This window comes from Micromesistius poutassou (assembly GCF_964030765.1).
Source record: "Micromesistius poutassou genome assembly, contig: SCAFFOLD_4061, whole genome shotgun sequence".
NCBI classification, from domain to species: Eukaryota; Metazoa; Chordata; class Actinopteri; order Gadiformes; family Gadidae; genus Micromesistius; species Micromesistius poutassou.
Window position 1 is genome coordinate 7,501 of NW_028178325.1, and position 17,071 is coordinate 24,571.

The 17,071-nt window shown below is 49.4% G+C and overlaps 1 protein-coding gene across 1 annotated transcript in view; it reads left to right on the forward strand.

The window, feature by feature from the left end:
- The window catches only part of LOC311374617 (ATP-binding cassette subfamily C member 4-like), a gene marked incomplete at its 5' end in the record, with an annotated part of 15,556 nt that extends 4,947 nt beyond the window's left edge, over positions 1-10,609 (forward strand). The window contains 6 exons of the mRNA XM_084490419.1: positions 1,206-1,361; positions 5,780-5,869; positions 6,455-6,627; positions 7,271-7,376; positions 8,857-8,991; positions 10,379-10,609. Of these exons, the coding sequence (XP_084346545.1) occupies positions 1,206-1,361; positions 5,780-5,869; positions 6,455-6,627; positions 7,271-7,376; positions 8,857-8,991; positions 10,379-10,480 (762 nt within the window). The 3' untranslated portion in view covers positions 10,481-10,609. The remainder of the gene's footprint in view (positions 1-1,205; positions 1,362-5,779; positions 5,870-6,454; positions 6,628-7,270; positions 7,377-8,856; positions 8,992-10,378) is intronic.
- Between the last annotated feature and the right edge of the window lie 6,462 nt (positions 10,610-17,071).

The following is a 17,071-nucleotide window of genomic DNA, read 5'->3' on the forward strand; positions in this document are numbered from 1 at the left end:
ATATATAATCTAAAGCCTGGACCGTCCCCAGCAGGGATGGATGATACAGAAGCCCTCATCCGCGTGTGAATTGTAATAACGGATAAAGCGTAGATAGTGCAACACGGGGCTAGATGGAAATTTAGATGCTCTTTTGTAGTCTTTTGTCTGAATGCTGTATTTCAGAATCAACCTTTCTCGTCGTGCACGGTTTTTCTTTCTTCTGTCGCGGTCTCAGGTGAGAGTGATCCATGTCTCCCCGTGTTGATACCGTGGATTCGTACCTTACGATAGCATCTGGTTCTGTCATGCAAACCTTAGATCCATATATGGTTATTTCTCACAATGTGGTCGTTCTTACTGTGAGCTCGTTAACGGCTGATAGGATAGAGAGGGAGGGGTGAAAGGATTTATTCCTGGCTACATCAAACCAAGGAACATATTCTGTTGGGCGAGGAAATAGAAAGTCTTCGTTCCTGCCAGGTTGGACCCAGTAAAGTGTGTGATTTTTTGGGGGGGGTTCAGAGATAAGGAACCTTGCATTCGATTTGAACTCGTTATTGGACTGAGGATCCAGCTCAGTGTCCCAGCTGGACTGGTCCAAAGAATCGTCTGTCAGCAGACCTTGGGCCTTGTGAATCGACAGGAGGAGGAGAATCTGTGAAACAATCAGCCACATAACCAGTCCGTCCTCTTAATGTCCTGTCCTCTTAATACAAATAATAATAATAATGTAACAAAGTGATGAATCCTCATGCTGTAGTTATGGTGTCTTGTGTCATGCACTGATTCACTTACTGAAGGGATTCATTCATCTATATCTTTTTTATTATGAATTAATAATATCCAATTAATTGTGTGTGACACGTAATGATCACACATAAAACATTACATTCCCCTCGATTAAAAGTAGATTCAACCGTTTGCCGATGAATAATTTCACAGTCTGAGTGAAGCTACTTTGTAGGGTAAGGTGATCTGTTGATCTCTATTACTGCGCGTTAAAAGGCTACCTCGACCAGATGCTGTAATTACACATTAGCCTTAATGTGGGCTCCCTCGTCGCTCTGTAACATGACGTTTCATTAGCGGGACCATTTACCCTTAACTGGATGCCTCAGCCGGTCGTTGCTGTTCTTATCATTGAAACGGAACATGTTTACAATGCGCTGTTGCCGTTGACAACAACGACGGATCACTAAACCCCGCCGTGTCTCTGTCCACAGGTGGGCATTGTGGGACGGACGGGCGCCGGGAAGAGCTCGCTCATCTCGGCCCTGTTCCGATTGGCCGAGCCCGAGGGCCGCGTGACCATCGACGGGTTCCTGACCTCCGAGCTGGGCCTGCACACCCTGCGGCAGAAGATGTCCATTATCCCACAGGTATCCTCTTCCGGTCCCACGTCACATAATCCAGAGGGCCTCGGGTCCCCGGGGGAGCCGGTACACACTTTATACACTGGCAAGGTCCGTCACTCCCGTAAATACGACCATCACCGGCGTATCAAACCCAGGGTCAGGCTGTTGATAGCTGCAGCACAACGTGAAGTGAGAGGCATGTCGATACCACACACGCAGCCTCGCTACATTTTCATTTAGCAGACGCTTTTATCCAAAGCGACTTAAGTACATTTGTCAGAGGAAAGAGAAACAATACATCGCTGTCTGTACAGTAAGGATGTTCATAGAACCAAGTGCCAAGCACTAGACGATCGCTAGGTTAACCCATTCTCTGTCTACAACAAAGATAGCTAGGATAAGATGCTACACAATGCTAAGTACTATTTTTTATTTTATTTTTAAGTGCAAGGACATACGACATACAATAAGTACGTACAGTAAGTGCCAGGACGTACAACATACAATAAGTGCGTTAGAGAGGTGGGAGGGGCTAAGGGAGGAAGCTGTGCAGAGTGTAGGTGAACTGTTGCCTACTGTTACCTACTGTTACCTGGTGTACCTGGTACCTGGTACCTGTTACCTGTTAGCTGGTGTACCTGTTACCTGGTGTACCTGTTGCCTGGTGTACCTGTTACCTGTTACACCTGTTGCCTGTTACCTGGTGTACCTGTTACCTGTTACACCTGTTACCTGTTACACCTGTTACCTGTTACACCTGTTACCTGTTGCCTGGTGTACCTGTTACCTGGTGTACCTGTCACCTGTGGTGAACTGTTTCCTGGTGTACCTGTTACCTGTGGTGAACTGTTATGTTACCTGTGGTGAACTGTTACCTGTTACCTGGTGTACCTGTCACCTGTGGTGAACTGTTACCTGTTACCTGGTGTACCTGTCACCTGTGGTGAACTGTTTCCTGTTACCTGGTGTACCTGTCACCTGTGGTGAACTGTTACCTGTTACCTGGTGTACCTGTCACCTGTGGTGAACTGTTACCTGTTACCTGGTGTACCTGTCACCTGTGGTGAACTGTTACCTGTTACCTGGTGTACCTGTCACCTGTGGTGAACTGTTACCTGTTACCTGGTGTACCTGTTACCCAAGGCGAGCTGACCGGTTCTCTGGCGCCGTCCGTCTGTTCCCCAAGTCACCCAGCGTCTTCACACCGGTAACACAAACCTTCACGCCTCGCCTTCTCCTCCTCCCTTTCTTCTCCTCCTCCTCCTCCTCCTCCTGCTCCTTCTCTCCCGTCTCTCTGAGCTCTAGAACGGATGAGGAGAATTACGCTCGTCACTCAGGGGCTTTCTGAGAGTGAGACAAACGGACGCCTTGAGACAGTTTAACTTTATTTCCGCTTGTTGTAACTGATACGGCATTAACAAAATGCCAGCCGACGGCTGAGTAGAGGGGGGGGGGGGGGGGCGGCGACTCCCACGGCCCGCACAGCCAAGAGAGCAGCACCCCCTCCCTGACAGAGGATTAGCCCTCAACCCCCCCAAACATGGGAAAGCTGCTTATACGAGGACCCCCCCCCCCCCCCCCCTCCCCCCCTCCACCCCTCATCCTCCTCCTCCCCCCTAGAGTCCCTCACCGCCACTCGCCCCGGTCTCGTAAGGTGTCGCCAGAAACGCCCGGAAACACGGTGCGTCAAGGCTTTCATACGCAGCTTCGATTGGTTTTCTGGCAAACGCGAGCGACGGCAGGATGAAGTCGCCGGCGATGCCCCGCCTCCGCACGCCCAAAATCGAGTTGGAGAAGGATGCGACGCGCGTTTGATGTGACTTTTTTCGTGTTTACCCTCCTCGACGTTTCTCCGAGGGGCAGAGGAGAGTGGCCGTGACGTGGCAGGTTAACGAGTTAGCGTTAGCTAAAGCACTTTAGCCGCCGTGGCGCCGCCACTCATGGTGCCGGGGTGATAGGGAGTGGGGTTTGGCTGGTCTCAGTGTTCGCGAGCTGTGTTCCCAGTTGTCAAAGCTTCTTTCAGGCGTAGAGAGGGCTGTAGTTTGTGGTGGATGTGTGAAGCCTTGTTCCACGGGAGTTTTCTCCTCTTTCTCTCCAGCTGCGATTGCTATTGCTCTGTGTGACGCTACACTGCTATAATGTTATATTCAGGGAGCCTTTCAGAGGGAGAGCGTTTTGACGTGAGATGCTTGTCTTGTCTTGTGGCGTGCAGACCTTATCTTCACACTCTGATATGTTTTCTATACAGTCTCCAGTGGGGAGTTTTTTTTTCTTGCCTTTCTTACCCCTAAGATTTCATTATGATAAACCTGTATTAGCCTGTGACATTAAAAAAAGAGATCCGTTTCAATGTATATTGAAACTTCAGGGATGACTTGTTATTAGAAGAAAAAGTATTCCGTGGCAAACGGAGTGCTTAGAATTGTTGAAGCACATAATCGCTCCATGGGAAGCTGGGCTTGAAAGTCGTCTTTCCCAGCTGAACATTGAATCCTCAATTAAAATGTGGCACAAAACTAGTTTGAATTGGGACTTGAGCTGGTTTAACGAGGCCGTCGTCCTATTCTGACGTGACGGATAACTCACAGAAGGTAAAGAGGTGGAACGCTTCCGGAAGGCATAGGAAACGGGAATGTTTCTCCTGTGTCTTCATCTGTTCCAGTCGCGGTTTACCATCTTTTCTCAAATTCATGGTGTAACCTATAATGTTACTTTTACTGTTTTACTATTTTACTATTTTACTATCTACTATCTAGTGATGGAGCAGACGCTTTTATTCAAAATGCTAATTTAAGATGTAAGATTTAAGCGTTTTAAAGAAAGAGAGCAGAAAAGACCGGAGGAGAGCACGATTTTGAAACTAAACAGCCAGAAGAACCCGTCCCTGGTAGCGATTGCGATCTATTTCACACAAAAAAATTAATGTATTAACTGTGTAGAAACACAATTTATAAATACATGAGGGTAATGAGGACATATTTTGATCATAGTATTCCTTTAATGTGCAGGTTGGGGTTAGGCATCTGGTTGAAACTCCAACCCAGGACACAGTTCCTGGGAGTTAAACCCCCCTACCGCTCCACCATCACCTCCCCATCCCTTCATCCCGTGAAGGTTTACACAGTGTGACTTCACATCGCTGCTGTGTGCGCTGCTGCAGGCATTAGCCTGATCACCGGTGTTGATCTGCTGCATAAGCGCGGCGATCAGGACCGCTGAGTCACCCCGTGGGACGGTTCACGTCCCTCTAAACACCGGGTGAACCCGGCCTCGCTCCGTCACTGTGTACTTTAGGGCTGCTCCCCGGGTCTAATTGATGTGCAGGCGGCAGGGCTGCGCCGCTATCTTGATTTGCGGGTCTTATTAATGACTCGGGGTAAGCAGGCTTCATCACGTCACCTGGATTAGGCTGTGATCCACAATGGATCTCTGCGACAGCCGGGGACGATGAAGGTTTGCTCTTTGTGGAACGCGTTGAAGGTCTGGTCTCTGACACGCCGTACCTCGGCACTCGCGTAAAGCATTCAAGCAGTGTTTTGAACGTGTTCAGCGTGTCCATTCAGGTGCCTCGCCTTTTGTGAGGTTTTGCAGGTGGATTCTCTGCGCTGTTGACTTATTGTTAGAACAATAGACACTAGGGTTTTATTGTTCTGTTAGAGCTCCAATGGCTTTTTATGGCCGCTAAGGACTCCTGTTGGCAAGTTTCTAGTGTGCGTAGTTGTTTGAATAAATAAATATCCGTCCCTGAACCGAGGTGAAACGTATTTCGATCGAACCCTCCTGTTTGTATGAGGGTTCCGATAAACAGAGGAGAATGAACTGGTGGACTGGCTGGTGACTGCTCCTACTGAACATCAATAAAGAGCCTTATTTCGATTGATGGCGGTGCAGCTAAACCTTGATACAGGTGTGTGCCCGCCGTCAATACGCAGCCAGGGAATCATGGCCGCCTCCGAACCGAGTGGATCCATTCAGAGGAGCCCAGAGCTTATTGGATAACCTCTATACTGGTGTGTTTCAATAGAGAGTGAGGCTGACTTTTTGGCAGACGTTTGAAAAACGCTTTCATGTGCTTTGTGGAGGGAGAGCGAATGGCGTGCCTTTGTGCGCCACAGTCACGTTTTTGTGTTCCATATTCATATTCAAAAATTCACATCACCTCCGGAGCTCCTTTCTTCCCTCCTCCTCCTTCAACAAACACTAAAGCACAAGAACGTCTCTTCCCTTTCTGTTCTCAAGAAAGAAGATCAACTTATTGAAGCACAGTGTGCTTTAGCCGGTGAATGGCGGCTCCTGAGTGTAGCGAGTCCTTTGTGCGCGTTCTTCCCTCACACACAGCCGCGACGCGCTCCATAAAGCCTGTCTTAACCCTTTCACACATCCTCTCCCCGTCATTATCTTCCCGGCCACGGCCTTCTCTTTCTATATCCATCTCTCCCCAGGACCCGGTTCTCTTCACCGGGACCGTGAGGACCAATCTGGACCCTTTCAGCCGCCACACAGACAAGGACCTGTGGAATGCCCTCCAAGAGGTACTCCAGCCCTGGCTCTGAATGATTCCCCTCGTCGGCCCGGGGGGGATCCCTCTGTCCCGCCGCACAATGCCCGCCTTTCAGCCTCCGTGCTCGCCACAAGTCATGGGGGGGAAATCCCATTAGTTGCCGTGGGGCCCTCGCTCAATGTGTGGCGTGTAACTGGGAGCTGTTGAGAAAGTTGCCGGTGGGTGCGAGGTGGGTTTCGGGGGGGGCCGGTCGAGGGCCAACTTGTAGCAAAGGAGTCCCCTCTCTGTCCCCACAGAGAGAGGGGTCCCGGTGTCCGGGCCTCAATGGGTTTGGTGGCCTGGATTAGAGCACGGGGGCTGGCCCGGAGGAAGTGAGTGGCCCGGGTCATCAGTGGAGCTGGCCCCGGCATTGTGCCGCGCGGTTAATGGTTGTGTTTGGATGGCTCTTTAAAGACCTCCCTGTGGGACGCCTTTATCCAGAGGTAATGAAGGGCTGATGGAGGGACTCTCTCTCTCGTGCTCTTTCTCTCTTTCTCTCTATCTCACTCTCTTTCTCCCTATCTCGTTCTCTCTCGCTCTTGCTCTCTCTCTCTCTCTCTCTCTCTCTCTCTCTCAGGTGCAGATGAAGGGCGTGGTGGAGGAGCTGCCCTGCAAGCTGGAGACGATGCTGGCCGAGTCGGGCTCCAACTTCAGTGTGGGTCAGAAGCAGCTGGTGTGTCTGGCCCGGGCCGTCCTGCGAAAGAACCGCATCCTGGTCATCGACGAGGCCACGGCCAACGTGGACCTCAGGTCTGACACCAACCTCCGCCTTCGGGGCTGAGCCTATGATGTGATCTTTGAGATGTGCATTTACATTCAGGGCGTTTAGCAGACGCTTTCATCAAAAGTGGCCTACAACGGTTCACACACGCGTTCACACAGCGACGGCGAGAGTCAACCGTGCAGGGCGACAGCCAGCGCGTCAGGAGCAGTCAGGGTGAGGCGTCTCGCTCAGGGACACCTCGACACTCAGCTAGGAGGGGAACAGACTAGCAACCTCACGGTAACAAGTCAACCCGCTCTTCCTCCTGAGCTAAGCCGAAAGGATGTAATGGTGATGTGATGGGTGCAGTAAAAAAAAGGTGATTAAAGAAGGTGGACCTTAATTATCTTTTAAAGTCTGTCCCTAGTCCTGTCGCTCAGTGGATACATTATAAATGACTACTATTCTGTTGTAGTAGTAGTGTGTAGTAGTCAACACACCACAGCCCATTCATCTATCCCGGTGAACGTCTTCTGTTGCTCTTCTTCCCAGCTCACCTCTGAGTCGCCACCGCATCAACCTGACAGAGGATTAGGCATTGTTTAGAGTCAACCTCCAATCCCTGCCCAAGGGCCTCTAGGCAGTGGGTCTTGTTGCCATTGAGGTGTTGTGTTCCCCTGTCACCCTCAGAACCGACAGCCTCATCCAGCAGACGATACGGGACAAGTTTGGGGATTGCACGGTCCTGACCATCGCTCACAGGCTCAACACCATCATCCACTGTGACAGGATACTAGTGAGTAAGACACCATCATCCACTGTGACAGGATACTAGTGAGTAAGACACCATCATCCACTGTGACAGGATACTAGTGAGTAAGACACCATCATCCACTGACAGAATACTAGTGAGTAAGACACCATCATCCACTGACAGAATGCTAGTGATTAAGGCTCACACCATCATCCACTGACAGAATACACTGACAATTATCCTAACTCCATAGGTTGTTATCAATGGGTGCCATAATTCACATGTATAATAGCAGCATTACAAGCAAACATTTAAGTGAAATGAATCAGTTAATTTTGTAGAGAAAACCAAACAAATCCTCAGCCCATGAGAGCTAGCAGGCGGTCCTAGGTGGTCTACTCACAGAGTACTTATCTCAGTAACTACTTTCCTGATTGTTTTCCACCGTCCCCCCGTCCTGTGTCACTCTGCTCTCCGGCCCCTCTCTACTGCTGCCTACAGAGGTGCCAATTGGTGCCAATTTTGGCAGCCCTTCTCCACGGTCCACAAGGACTGAGCGTGACCTAGCGGCCATTTGGTCAGTGCAGAACCGGAGCGAGAGCCTCCAATATGGCCCAGCAGGCGCGGTTCCACACCTCTGCTCGTGTTAAACGCTCCCAGATTGTCAAGCTGTGCTGGAGGCCTCACCTGGCCCGTCTCCGCTCGCTCCTTCCAAAGTGTTTTAATTGAATGCCGTAGTTTTCCCAATTAGAAACTTCCCAGCTTGGTGTCTCGCCCCCCCCCCAACAACGAACAAAACAACAGTGAATTAAGGCGGCAGCTGTGGAATTTGCGTTTTCACGCCGGCAAGTTGCTATAATGAGTTGCTGCCTTGTTGTTTCTAAGTGTTTTTCTCTCTTACAAAGCACTCTGCGCTGCTCTCCACCTCGTCTTTATGTGTTTACATTTGTCAGCTCTGTAATGGTAGTCCTTTACCTCGCACTCCTGGAAGCGGCGCTATTCTTCACCCGGGGTTTACACGGTGGCGATGACGGAGAGATGCTAGTCATTCTCTCCAGTGTGTGTCCAGGCTGTGATTGTGGGCTTGACTGAGGACCACCTTTGAGCCACGGGGCGAAACGCCTGGATGAACGCGTGGATAAAGGACATATCCACGTCTGTCAGCGTCAGTGCGTCAGGCGGCTCTCCTCCGCACCCAACCGTCCCCGCGGCCCACGTCCAACACACACACACACACACACACACACACACACACACACACACACACACACACACACCCTCCCGCGCCCTGTGTTTGTCGCCGGGTGACTCACCTAAAATGGAGGGTTGCCGAGGGTGCTGAGAACCGAATACCCGCCCCCACACCCCCCCTCCCCTGTCACCCCCGTCACCCTCCGCCGTCTGCATGCCTCGCTCAGCAGCCTCCAAACAGCTGAAAGGTTAATTCCACACAGAGGTAAAGTATACATGCGGCAGCCCCGCGCCGACGCCCAGATCCTAGCGCGCTCCGCTCTGATTGCAGGTCCTGGAAGCCGGCAGGATCCGGGAGTTTGACGAGCCGCACGTGCTGCTGCAGAACCGCGACGGGGCGCTCTACCAGATGGTGGAGCAGACAGGTGCCGCTGAGGCCGCCTCCCTGCACCACGCCGCCTCACAGGTAACCGACCGCAGACACAACCATTTCACCCCCCGGTGGCCCCGTGCGCGGGCGCGCGTGCGAGTGTGAGTACGGTCGCCGGCCTCCCGGTCGGTTCCCTGTAACTGCGCGGCGCCTCGCCCGCCCGCAGAAGGGGAGTTGTGCAACAGTGGAACGCTCACACGAGACCCACAATGCAATGCAGTGTGGTGATTGCCTTGGTGAAGATGCCCCTTTGTAGATTTCCATCCGTTAATGCTATCGCCGCGGCCCTTAGTATAATCTCTCCTTGTCCCGCCCCCCCCCCCCAAAGAAATGTCATTTCTAGATCATTTTAGAGATGATTCCAGAAAAGCGGCTTTCAATGCGCATGTGTCTATTTAGAAATATCTGCTTTAACTTCATCGTGATTCTGGGTAACTTTCTATGGGGGATTACTGCATTGGAGAGATTTTTTTTCTCCGTGAAATTCATTTGTGATGTATTTTCCCCTTCACACACTCGGCAGATAAGAGGCGGGCTAGTCATTGTTCAATTCCATTCTGTATGTGCATCTGTCTGGGAGCACAGATACCATTGCATTGCAACTTCAAACAGGCCTTTGTGAAATAAGAAGAAAAGTAGGCATCATTTCATTTTCTCTGTCCCTCGCACAAATTTATCTGGGGAAGTGTATCTGCTCAGCCAGAGAGTGAAATGGGTAAAATAGTGATTTCCAAAGGCCCGGCCCCGCTGTGGTATTATTTGGTTTCGTCTGTGCGTCTCACACTGGCGGATTGCTCCTGACATTGTCCCTGCCCTTATGTTTCCTTTTCTCTATTTGGTAGCGCGCTCTCCTTGGATCAGATTACCGCAGCATCCATAGCTGTCGAGCGCCACTTATTAAATACTGAGTGGGTCTGCGGAGTGAGTCTGAAGTTTCTTTAGTTGTCAGTCAAGGTGGAAAATACAATAAATTATCTGATAACAACCTCTGGCGCCATTGTGCCTCCTGAAAGATGAATCCTTGAGTTTGCAGCATAATCTAAAAGTGAGGCTCACCCGTTATTTTTTAGTTCTTTATACCTATCTCCCCCTATTTCCACCGGGTTTGGGACTAATATAATAGTTTATCACCGGCGCTTTGTGGGAAACGCACTCGTGATGTGTTCTGTGTTTCTCGCACAAACATCTATCTCCGCGGCCCATCGCGCGGCGGAGATTATGTTACATTTCCCCCGCCATTATCTCCCTGGCTAAATCTTGTCACAGTTGTTCCAACGGTAAATAAATCAGCTCTCTCTCGTGCTGCCGGCGTCCTAACAAATCCTCCGCCTGACATCATGTGTCACGACGGATCTCAGGCGCTCTGACTGCGGTGTTTGTGTGTGTGATCACTGACACTCCATCCCCTAATACCCCCTTCCAGGTTTACATGAACAAAAGCCGGCTCTGTCTGTCTGAGAGACTGAGGGAAGGCGATGAGCGGGCGGCCAGGGGGACCAGAGTCACCTATGAGACGTCTCTCTGACAGGGGAGAGGGCCGTGGGGCTGTGGCCCCCGTGCTGCTGCTGCTGCTGCTGCTGCTGGGACTTTGCATTAAATCACTGTGAACCAGTCTGTCTGTCCTGTTGTTAGGAACACGGAGCCACACGTTGTGTGCCCGTAAGCAGAAGAGAGGCGGGGGGGGGGTTTCACCGGTTTCACCGTTGTCGGCAGAATGACTTATTACCAGGGGTGCACATAACTGGTACGCAAGTACGCATGCGTGCCCATAATCAGGGATGCATAACGTCACTTGTGTCACTACAACACTTTTGCGTAACTAACGGGAGATCGAAAAAAAACAACAAAAAAAAAAAACTACATTGTGCAGCTACTTTGGCGTCCACCTGCAAAGAAAAGGCAAATGGAGCCGGAGCAGAAGAAAATAGTTTTTTTTTTTTAAAGTGGCGCCAAGATGTGCCGTGGCTCGAAACGAATGATAAGCGCACTGAAATGTGCGCTCATGTGTGCTCTGTGTGCTGTGCACCACACACACACTGGAGATCTGCACAAAATCAGCTGATCGCAACGTTCCTTTTGTGAGATATTCAAACGCTCCGTGGTCAAGCTGCTGCAGTTTGATAAAAAAAAAAAGGTGGAGCAAAAAACACTGCTGTGCTTAAGAAGTTGAAAATGGAATCTCCTTTGTGAAACTGGGTAAGTTTCATAAGATCAGATGTTACGTGTGGGTCTATGTGTGGGGTGCGTACCAAACACCATCTCCTGGTACTCACTAAGTAACTCACTAAATAAAGTTATGTGCACCCCTGCTTATTACGGCTATTTATTGATTCTAATCAACTGTTTATGTATGTGTGCTATTCTCTCGGGTGGCGTCAATCCTTCACGGACACTTGAAAGGGGGTGATGTATTGTGTGTGTGTGTGTGTGTGTGTGTGTGTGTGTGTGTGTGTGTGTGTGTGTGTGTGTTAGTGTGTGTGTCCCCGTCCCCGTCCCCTTATGCAATTCATTACAGACGGGCTAAGTGATTTAAGTTTGGAGGAAAGAATCAAAGATTAAGGAGAAGTTTCCTGAGGCGGGATCAGGACAGAGGAGCCAGTGTTCCCAGTCGTTACCGTGCCTTCGTCTAGCTATCGATGTTTTTCTAATTACACTGAATCCATTGATCCGCTCCGAAGCAGTTGGGTCTCCTGCACTTTGGTTGTAATGATCTGCATCGCTGCCGTCCCTCAGTCAATGTGTTACAATAACAAGGCTGGAAGAGAGGAAAGCATTTACAACAATGATAAGAGAAGCCTGAAACTATCAAGCTAAAATTGGTGCTGTTTTAATTTTTAAAATTATTTATTATTATTAAATTTTTTCCATAGTGTGTTTATTATCAGTAATTAGTTTCAAATATTTTAGCAGTTACAACATGTGTTCTCTTGTTTCTTGTGTGTATGCATATGATTTTAAAATCATTGATTTTATGATTTTATAAGTGCAATAAATCGTCTGTATTTTTTTGTAATTCACGTAGAGCCAAATTGCTTTAAGTAATAAATACTGCATAGCACAAGACGACACTAGTCGAATTTCATTTACCAAATAAAACGAATGCTGATATCGCACCCATGTCTTTTAATTACAGGGCATTGTGTGTTTATATTATTGGGATTCACTTTCACAGCCTCAACACACTCCCCCTCATGTCTGTCTCCTTTATGCAGATCACGACAAACGCTCCACTGACAACAATCCCGGTGAAGCAATCCCCCGTTTTTCTGACAAATGTGTGTTTTGTTGTCGTCTTTAATTCCCTGACCTATATTTTAATGTGTTATGTTCATCACCACCTCGATTACAACGGGAGCTGCTTCGCTCCAAATGAAACATAATAGGCAGAGATTCCCCCGTTCATCGCGGGCCGGGCTGTCTGTGAGCATTTAGCATCGCTGCAGAAAGACACACAGAGAGAGACGGTATTTAACGAGTGATCACATTCGGGCTGTGAACCGAGGGCATGGTCGCCTTTTAGAGCTGAGTGATTTACACAATTCATTAAAGCCAGTGAATCTTCAGACAGCGTCATATTAAATGCTTACTTACTCTCAAATAGCCCCTCGGGAGATGAATTGTTGGGCTGGCGAATAGATTAAAGTTTACATTGAAAGGAGAAATTGAATTCAGAGGTAATCAATAGCATAATGGGTAGTGAGAGGAACCGGCTGCCTGGAATGAAATTACCATATTTTTAATCTTAATTTTCCACTCTGTTTATCTGACAGTGTGGCGGTGCAATCCAAACAGATAATGAGAGAGAGGGATATTGACAGTGGGGCTTCCTCCTGAGTGCTTGTTTTCGGTGATTAAACGCCGTGATCTGTGATTACTTTGTGCCGCGTGTCAGGACCCCAGGGCTCCGGAGAGACACTTGAGGGCTGCCTGCAGCAGCTGCAGCATCCTGGGTCTCCGCGCTGCTCAGCCACCTGACACCGCGGAGCTGACAGCCCGGATCTGGGGCTCCCGTCTGGGGGACCCCCGCACTCGGCAGCCGGCGCGGGGCCCACAATGGGAGCTAGCGAGAGCCGCTATCAGCGGCACAGTCAGCATGTATCCCTGTGTGCTGCGTCCCGAGATAACGGCCCTGGCGCAAGAATGGCGACAACAAAGTTTGCACAATAAGTATTATTCAAAGCTGATACCTTGCCTTGCACATCCCATAATAGGGGCATTTTTTTTGAAGACACATCTTGAATAGGTGGGGATATATATGTACACAGCGACAGGCTTGTATCGCTGAGGTAGCTTTAATATACAGTCCGTCTGCGCGGGGGAGAGGGGACCTGGCTGGGCATGCACACAATGGCGGTAATCCCAAATAAATAAAATACAAAAGCAGTGTCAGCACAATGAGGAGGCCCCGAATGCAATGACTGAAGGATTTAAATGGAGTCCGTCCTGAGTTTTCATCCCAAAGACACAACAAGTTAGCGGGTGATTGGAGGATGTGATATCCGTGTCCTATTCAGTTACACAGCCATTCTTCCCCCTGCAGAAGAGGCATAATGTAACAAGTGCGTGTGATACAATAAAACGCGGTTAAAAACGCTGAGGGTTAGTTATAGTGTATGACTAATAATGGGATAGACGTTGCAGCCATTTTGGGCCGTAGAGACAGATGTGTGTGTTTGTAACTTTATGTTGGCGCAGGCATTTTCCTTTATGGCAGATACCGCTGTTTGACAAATGGATACAAATTGCACGGTGCAGGCATCTGAATGACAGGGCGTTGGTGAGAGTGACTGAAAGAAGATGGAGAGAGAGTGAGAGAGTGAGAGTCTCAGTGTGTACTTTATTTGTGGGCAACTCAGACCTGCCTGATCCCAACATAAAGTACTTGTTAGAGAGAGAGAGAGAGAGAGAGAGAGAGAGAGAGAGAGAGAGCGAGCAAAAGGGAGGAGGGAGAGAGGAAAAAAATGGAGTAGTGGATTCTCGACAGGCTGTGGTGAAATTAGGAGAATTGACTATGGCAGCTTTGTTCCCCCCCCCCCTCTCCCAGTGACATGGGGTGTTGTAGGGGTGGGGGGTGGGAGAGGGGGGCTAGGGAGGGGGTGTCTTGTGTCTAAGGCGTGAGCGTTTCCCCTGGGACCGCGTGCTCAGGCACTTTCTAAAGTGACTGCAAACACACTGGAAGTCTGACAGGTTCCCAAGGCCTGGCATGGCTGTGTGTGTGTGTGTGCGTTTGTGTGTGCATGTGTGTATGTGTATGTGCATGCCTGCGTGTGTGTGTTTAGAGATTGAGAGGAAGAAAGAAAGAAAAAAAGAAAGCGTACATAGCAACAACAAACGGTTTCTTTAGACACAGGGCGCGAACGCAAGGTGCAGGTGTGAAAGTGACTTTTTATCTTGTTAAAAATAGAAGGGCCTTTTCCCTCCACCACTCAATTTGGGACGTGTTGATGTTGTGTATTTTTAAGATTGTCACAACACAAAGTGAGACCTAGTTTTATGTTTGTGACAGGACCGTGTACAAAGTGCACAGAATGCAAACAACACGACGGGATGAACAACTTCCCAAACAATTTACAACAAGCAACTTTTTTCCGTCTTATATTTGTCACTGCTAGTGAACCACCACTCTCCAACACACACACACACACACACACACACACACACCCATGCACACACACACACACACACACACACACAGGCCATGTAAAGCTTTAATCTGCGGCTGTGTATCACAGTGCATCAGCACTTTGGTGAACCTGCAGCCTGGACTTCTAATACGGCGACAAACAGTAATTACAGACAACAGATGTCATTTATGACTCTGCGCGTTAACCCAGGCCCAGGACTGGCTTATTCAATCGCCCATGTCAAAATACGTTGAGTGTGAGATAATATTTCATGACTTACCGAAATACTGCTAAAATGTCAAATCAAATAAACAAAGAATACCCTCAACACCAAGAGGGGAAACAACATCAGTAATAATTACTGTGATCGTGCTTTAAACCGCCTCCTGGTACTTTGAATCTTGTGCATTTGAAGGGATGCTACAGCAAATAGGAAACCCCTTTGCATGTCTTAGCCTTAAATCCTGGCCATGGTCTGTGACATCAGAACAAAATACTGTTTGATTCCTAAGCTGTGGGAGAAAGAGCCAAAGTGGGGAGCTGAACAATGGAGCCAGGCTTATTTCACCAGTAAATAAGGCTTATTGCTCTGAGCCACAAAGGGAATGCTTATTGGTGATGTCATCCTTTTGTTGAAGATTGATGAAGCTTGAGCCAGGGGCCACTCTGTGTGTGTGTGTGTGTGTGTGTGTGTGTGTGTGTGTGTGTGTGTGTGTGTGTGTGTGTGTGTGTCAGTGAGAGCTGTGAGGGGGTGGTGGTGGCATTTCTGCAGTAAAGTCTTAACTTTCCCCAGGAGAGCCGGGGCATATATACACACACACACACACACACACACACACACACACACACACACACACACACACACACATATCCTATCATTTAAAATGTATGATATATATTTATCCAGCGCTCTGCCGAAATCTCCCCTCTCTGGCGGGAAAATACCTCAAATAAACTTCAAAGTTCCCCATGGCCTGGGGGGGTGGGATCCGTGTCTCATCCGTGGCCATGAGAGTGGTGGTCGCGCTGCACATGTAACCACCGTGCAGCGTGGAGTATAGGTGGGGGGCTGGGGGGGGGGGGGGGGGGGGTACCGGGTGTGTGTGTGTGTGGGGGGGGGGGGGGGGGGGGTGCAGGGTGCCCCATCGCCCCCCACCCCTTATTCCTCCACCGTCATTGTCTGGTTGCATTTACGCGGGTCCAAGGCCTGGCGTGGTCTGTGGGGGTTACTTTCTCATCATTTTCCCTAATGTAAAGACCCACAGGGTCGGTGGCAAGCGCACAATGCGTCCGTTGTGCGGTCACTGTCAGCTCCCTCAAATAAGGCTTCCTGTTCGTTAGACTTCTTTTCACCTCCGCACAATGAGCCGGCTTTGCGGCAATAGTGTGTCGACGCCCATCTCTTCAATGCCATGTGAATAGTTCTAAATAGTGTTTATGCAAGCCATTGTCACCTATTGTGCGGCTGGTCTTAATGCACAGTGATTCGCCCGCTCTCGCAGCCTGGGACACATTATCTCGCCCATGTGGCCCTTGGAGGGCCGGCGACCGGGCGATCCAGCCGGTAAACAGACTAGAAGTTAACTCCCGGGCGGACAATGCCTGGAGATGACTGATAGAGTGGAGGGAACACGCAGCGCTCAACGACTGACCCGCTTGGTGCAGTGGCTGTTGTGACCGCGCACACACGCACATGCACGCACAAGCACACCCACATGCACACACACACACACACGTATAGTGCGGGGGTTCCCGCTCCGCCCTCTCTGCATGGCGCGCGTCGGGTTTTCACAGAACTACGCCGTCATGCCGTCGCTGCTGAACTTTGTTACGGCTGTCCGTTCATGCGAGTAAACGAATGGGTACCGCAGAGACGGCTTCGGATGTGGCTGTCATCGCTGAAGATCGTCGTGTTGTTGTTGTTGTTGTTTTTGTGAGATAAACAGAACGTGAAGACGCTGTCTGCACAGGACGTGTGTCACCCGGGCCGCGGCGTCTTCATCCTCCGAAGAGAAAAGGATCCCTCAGACAGACGGGCGGATAATCCCACAAACCGACAGTTGTGCGGAAGAATAAAACCTTTTAAATCTTTTATGGTATGTTTTCAAACGACACGTCACTTAGTGTGATGTTGACGTCTGGCCTTTATCGGTTCAGCATAAAAGTTAATTGAAAGCGAGTAAAAGTTGTTGAATGGTAAAAAGAAATATGGCGGTTGGGCTTCAATCTTTTCTTTTTTTTTCTACTTGCTTTTCTTTTTCCTGCACAGATGAAATATGATTCTGGTTATTTTCAGGGAGAGTGGCTCAGAGTTCAGGTATTTGAAGGTGGTTTCCCAGTCACTCGGGAGATAAACTTTCTTAAGTCAACTCCATTTTTATTCAGCACGATAAGTCTGTTTTTTTTTCTTCCTTTCTCTTTGTCCCCCTTTTAAAGAAAGTTGGCCACAGTTGAAATGTTTCCTCGACAAAGGCCCCAAAAAGAGCCTTGAA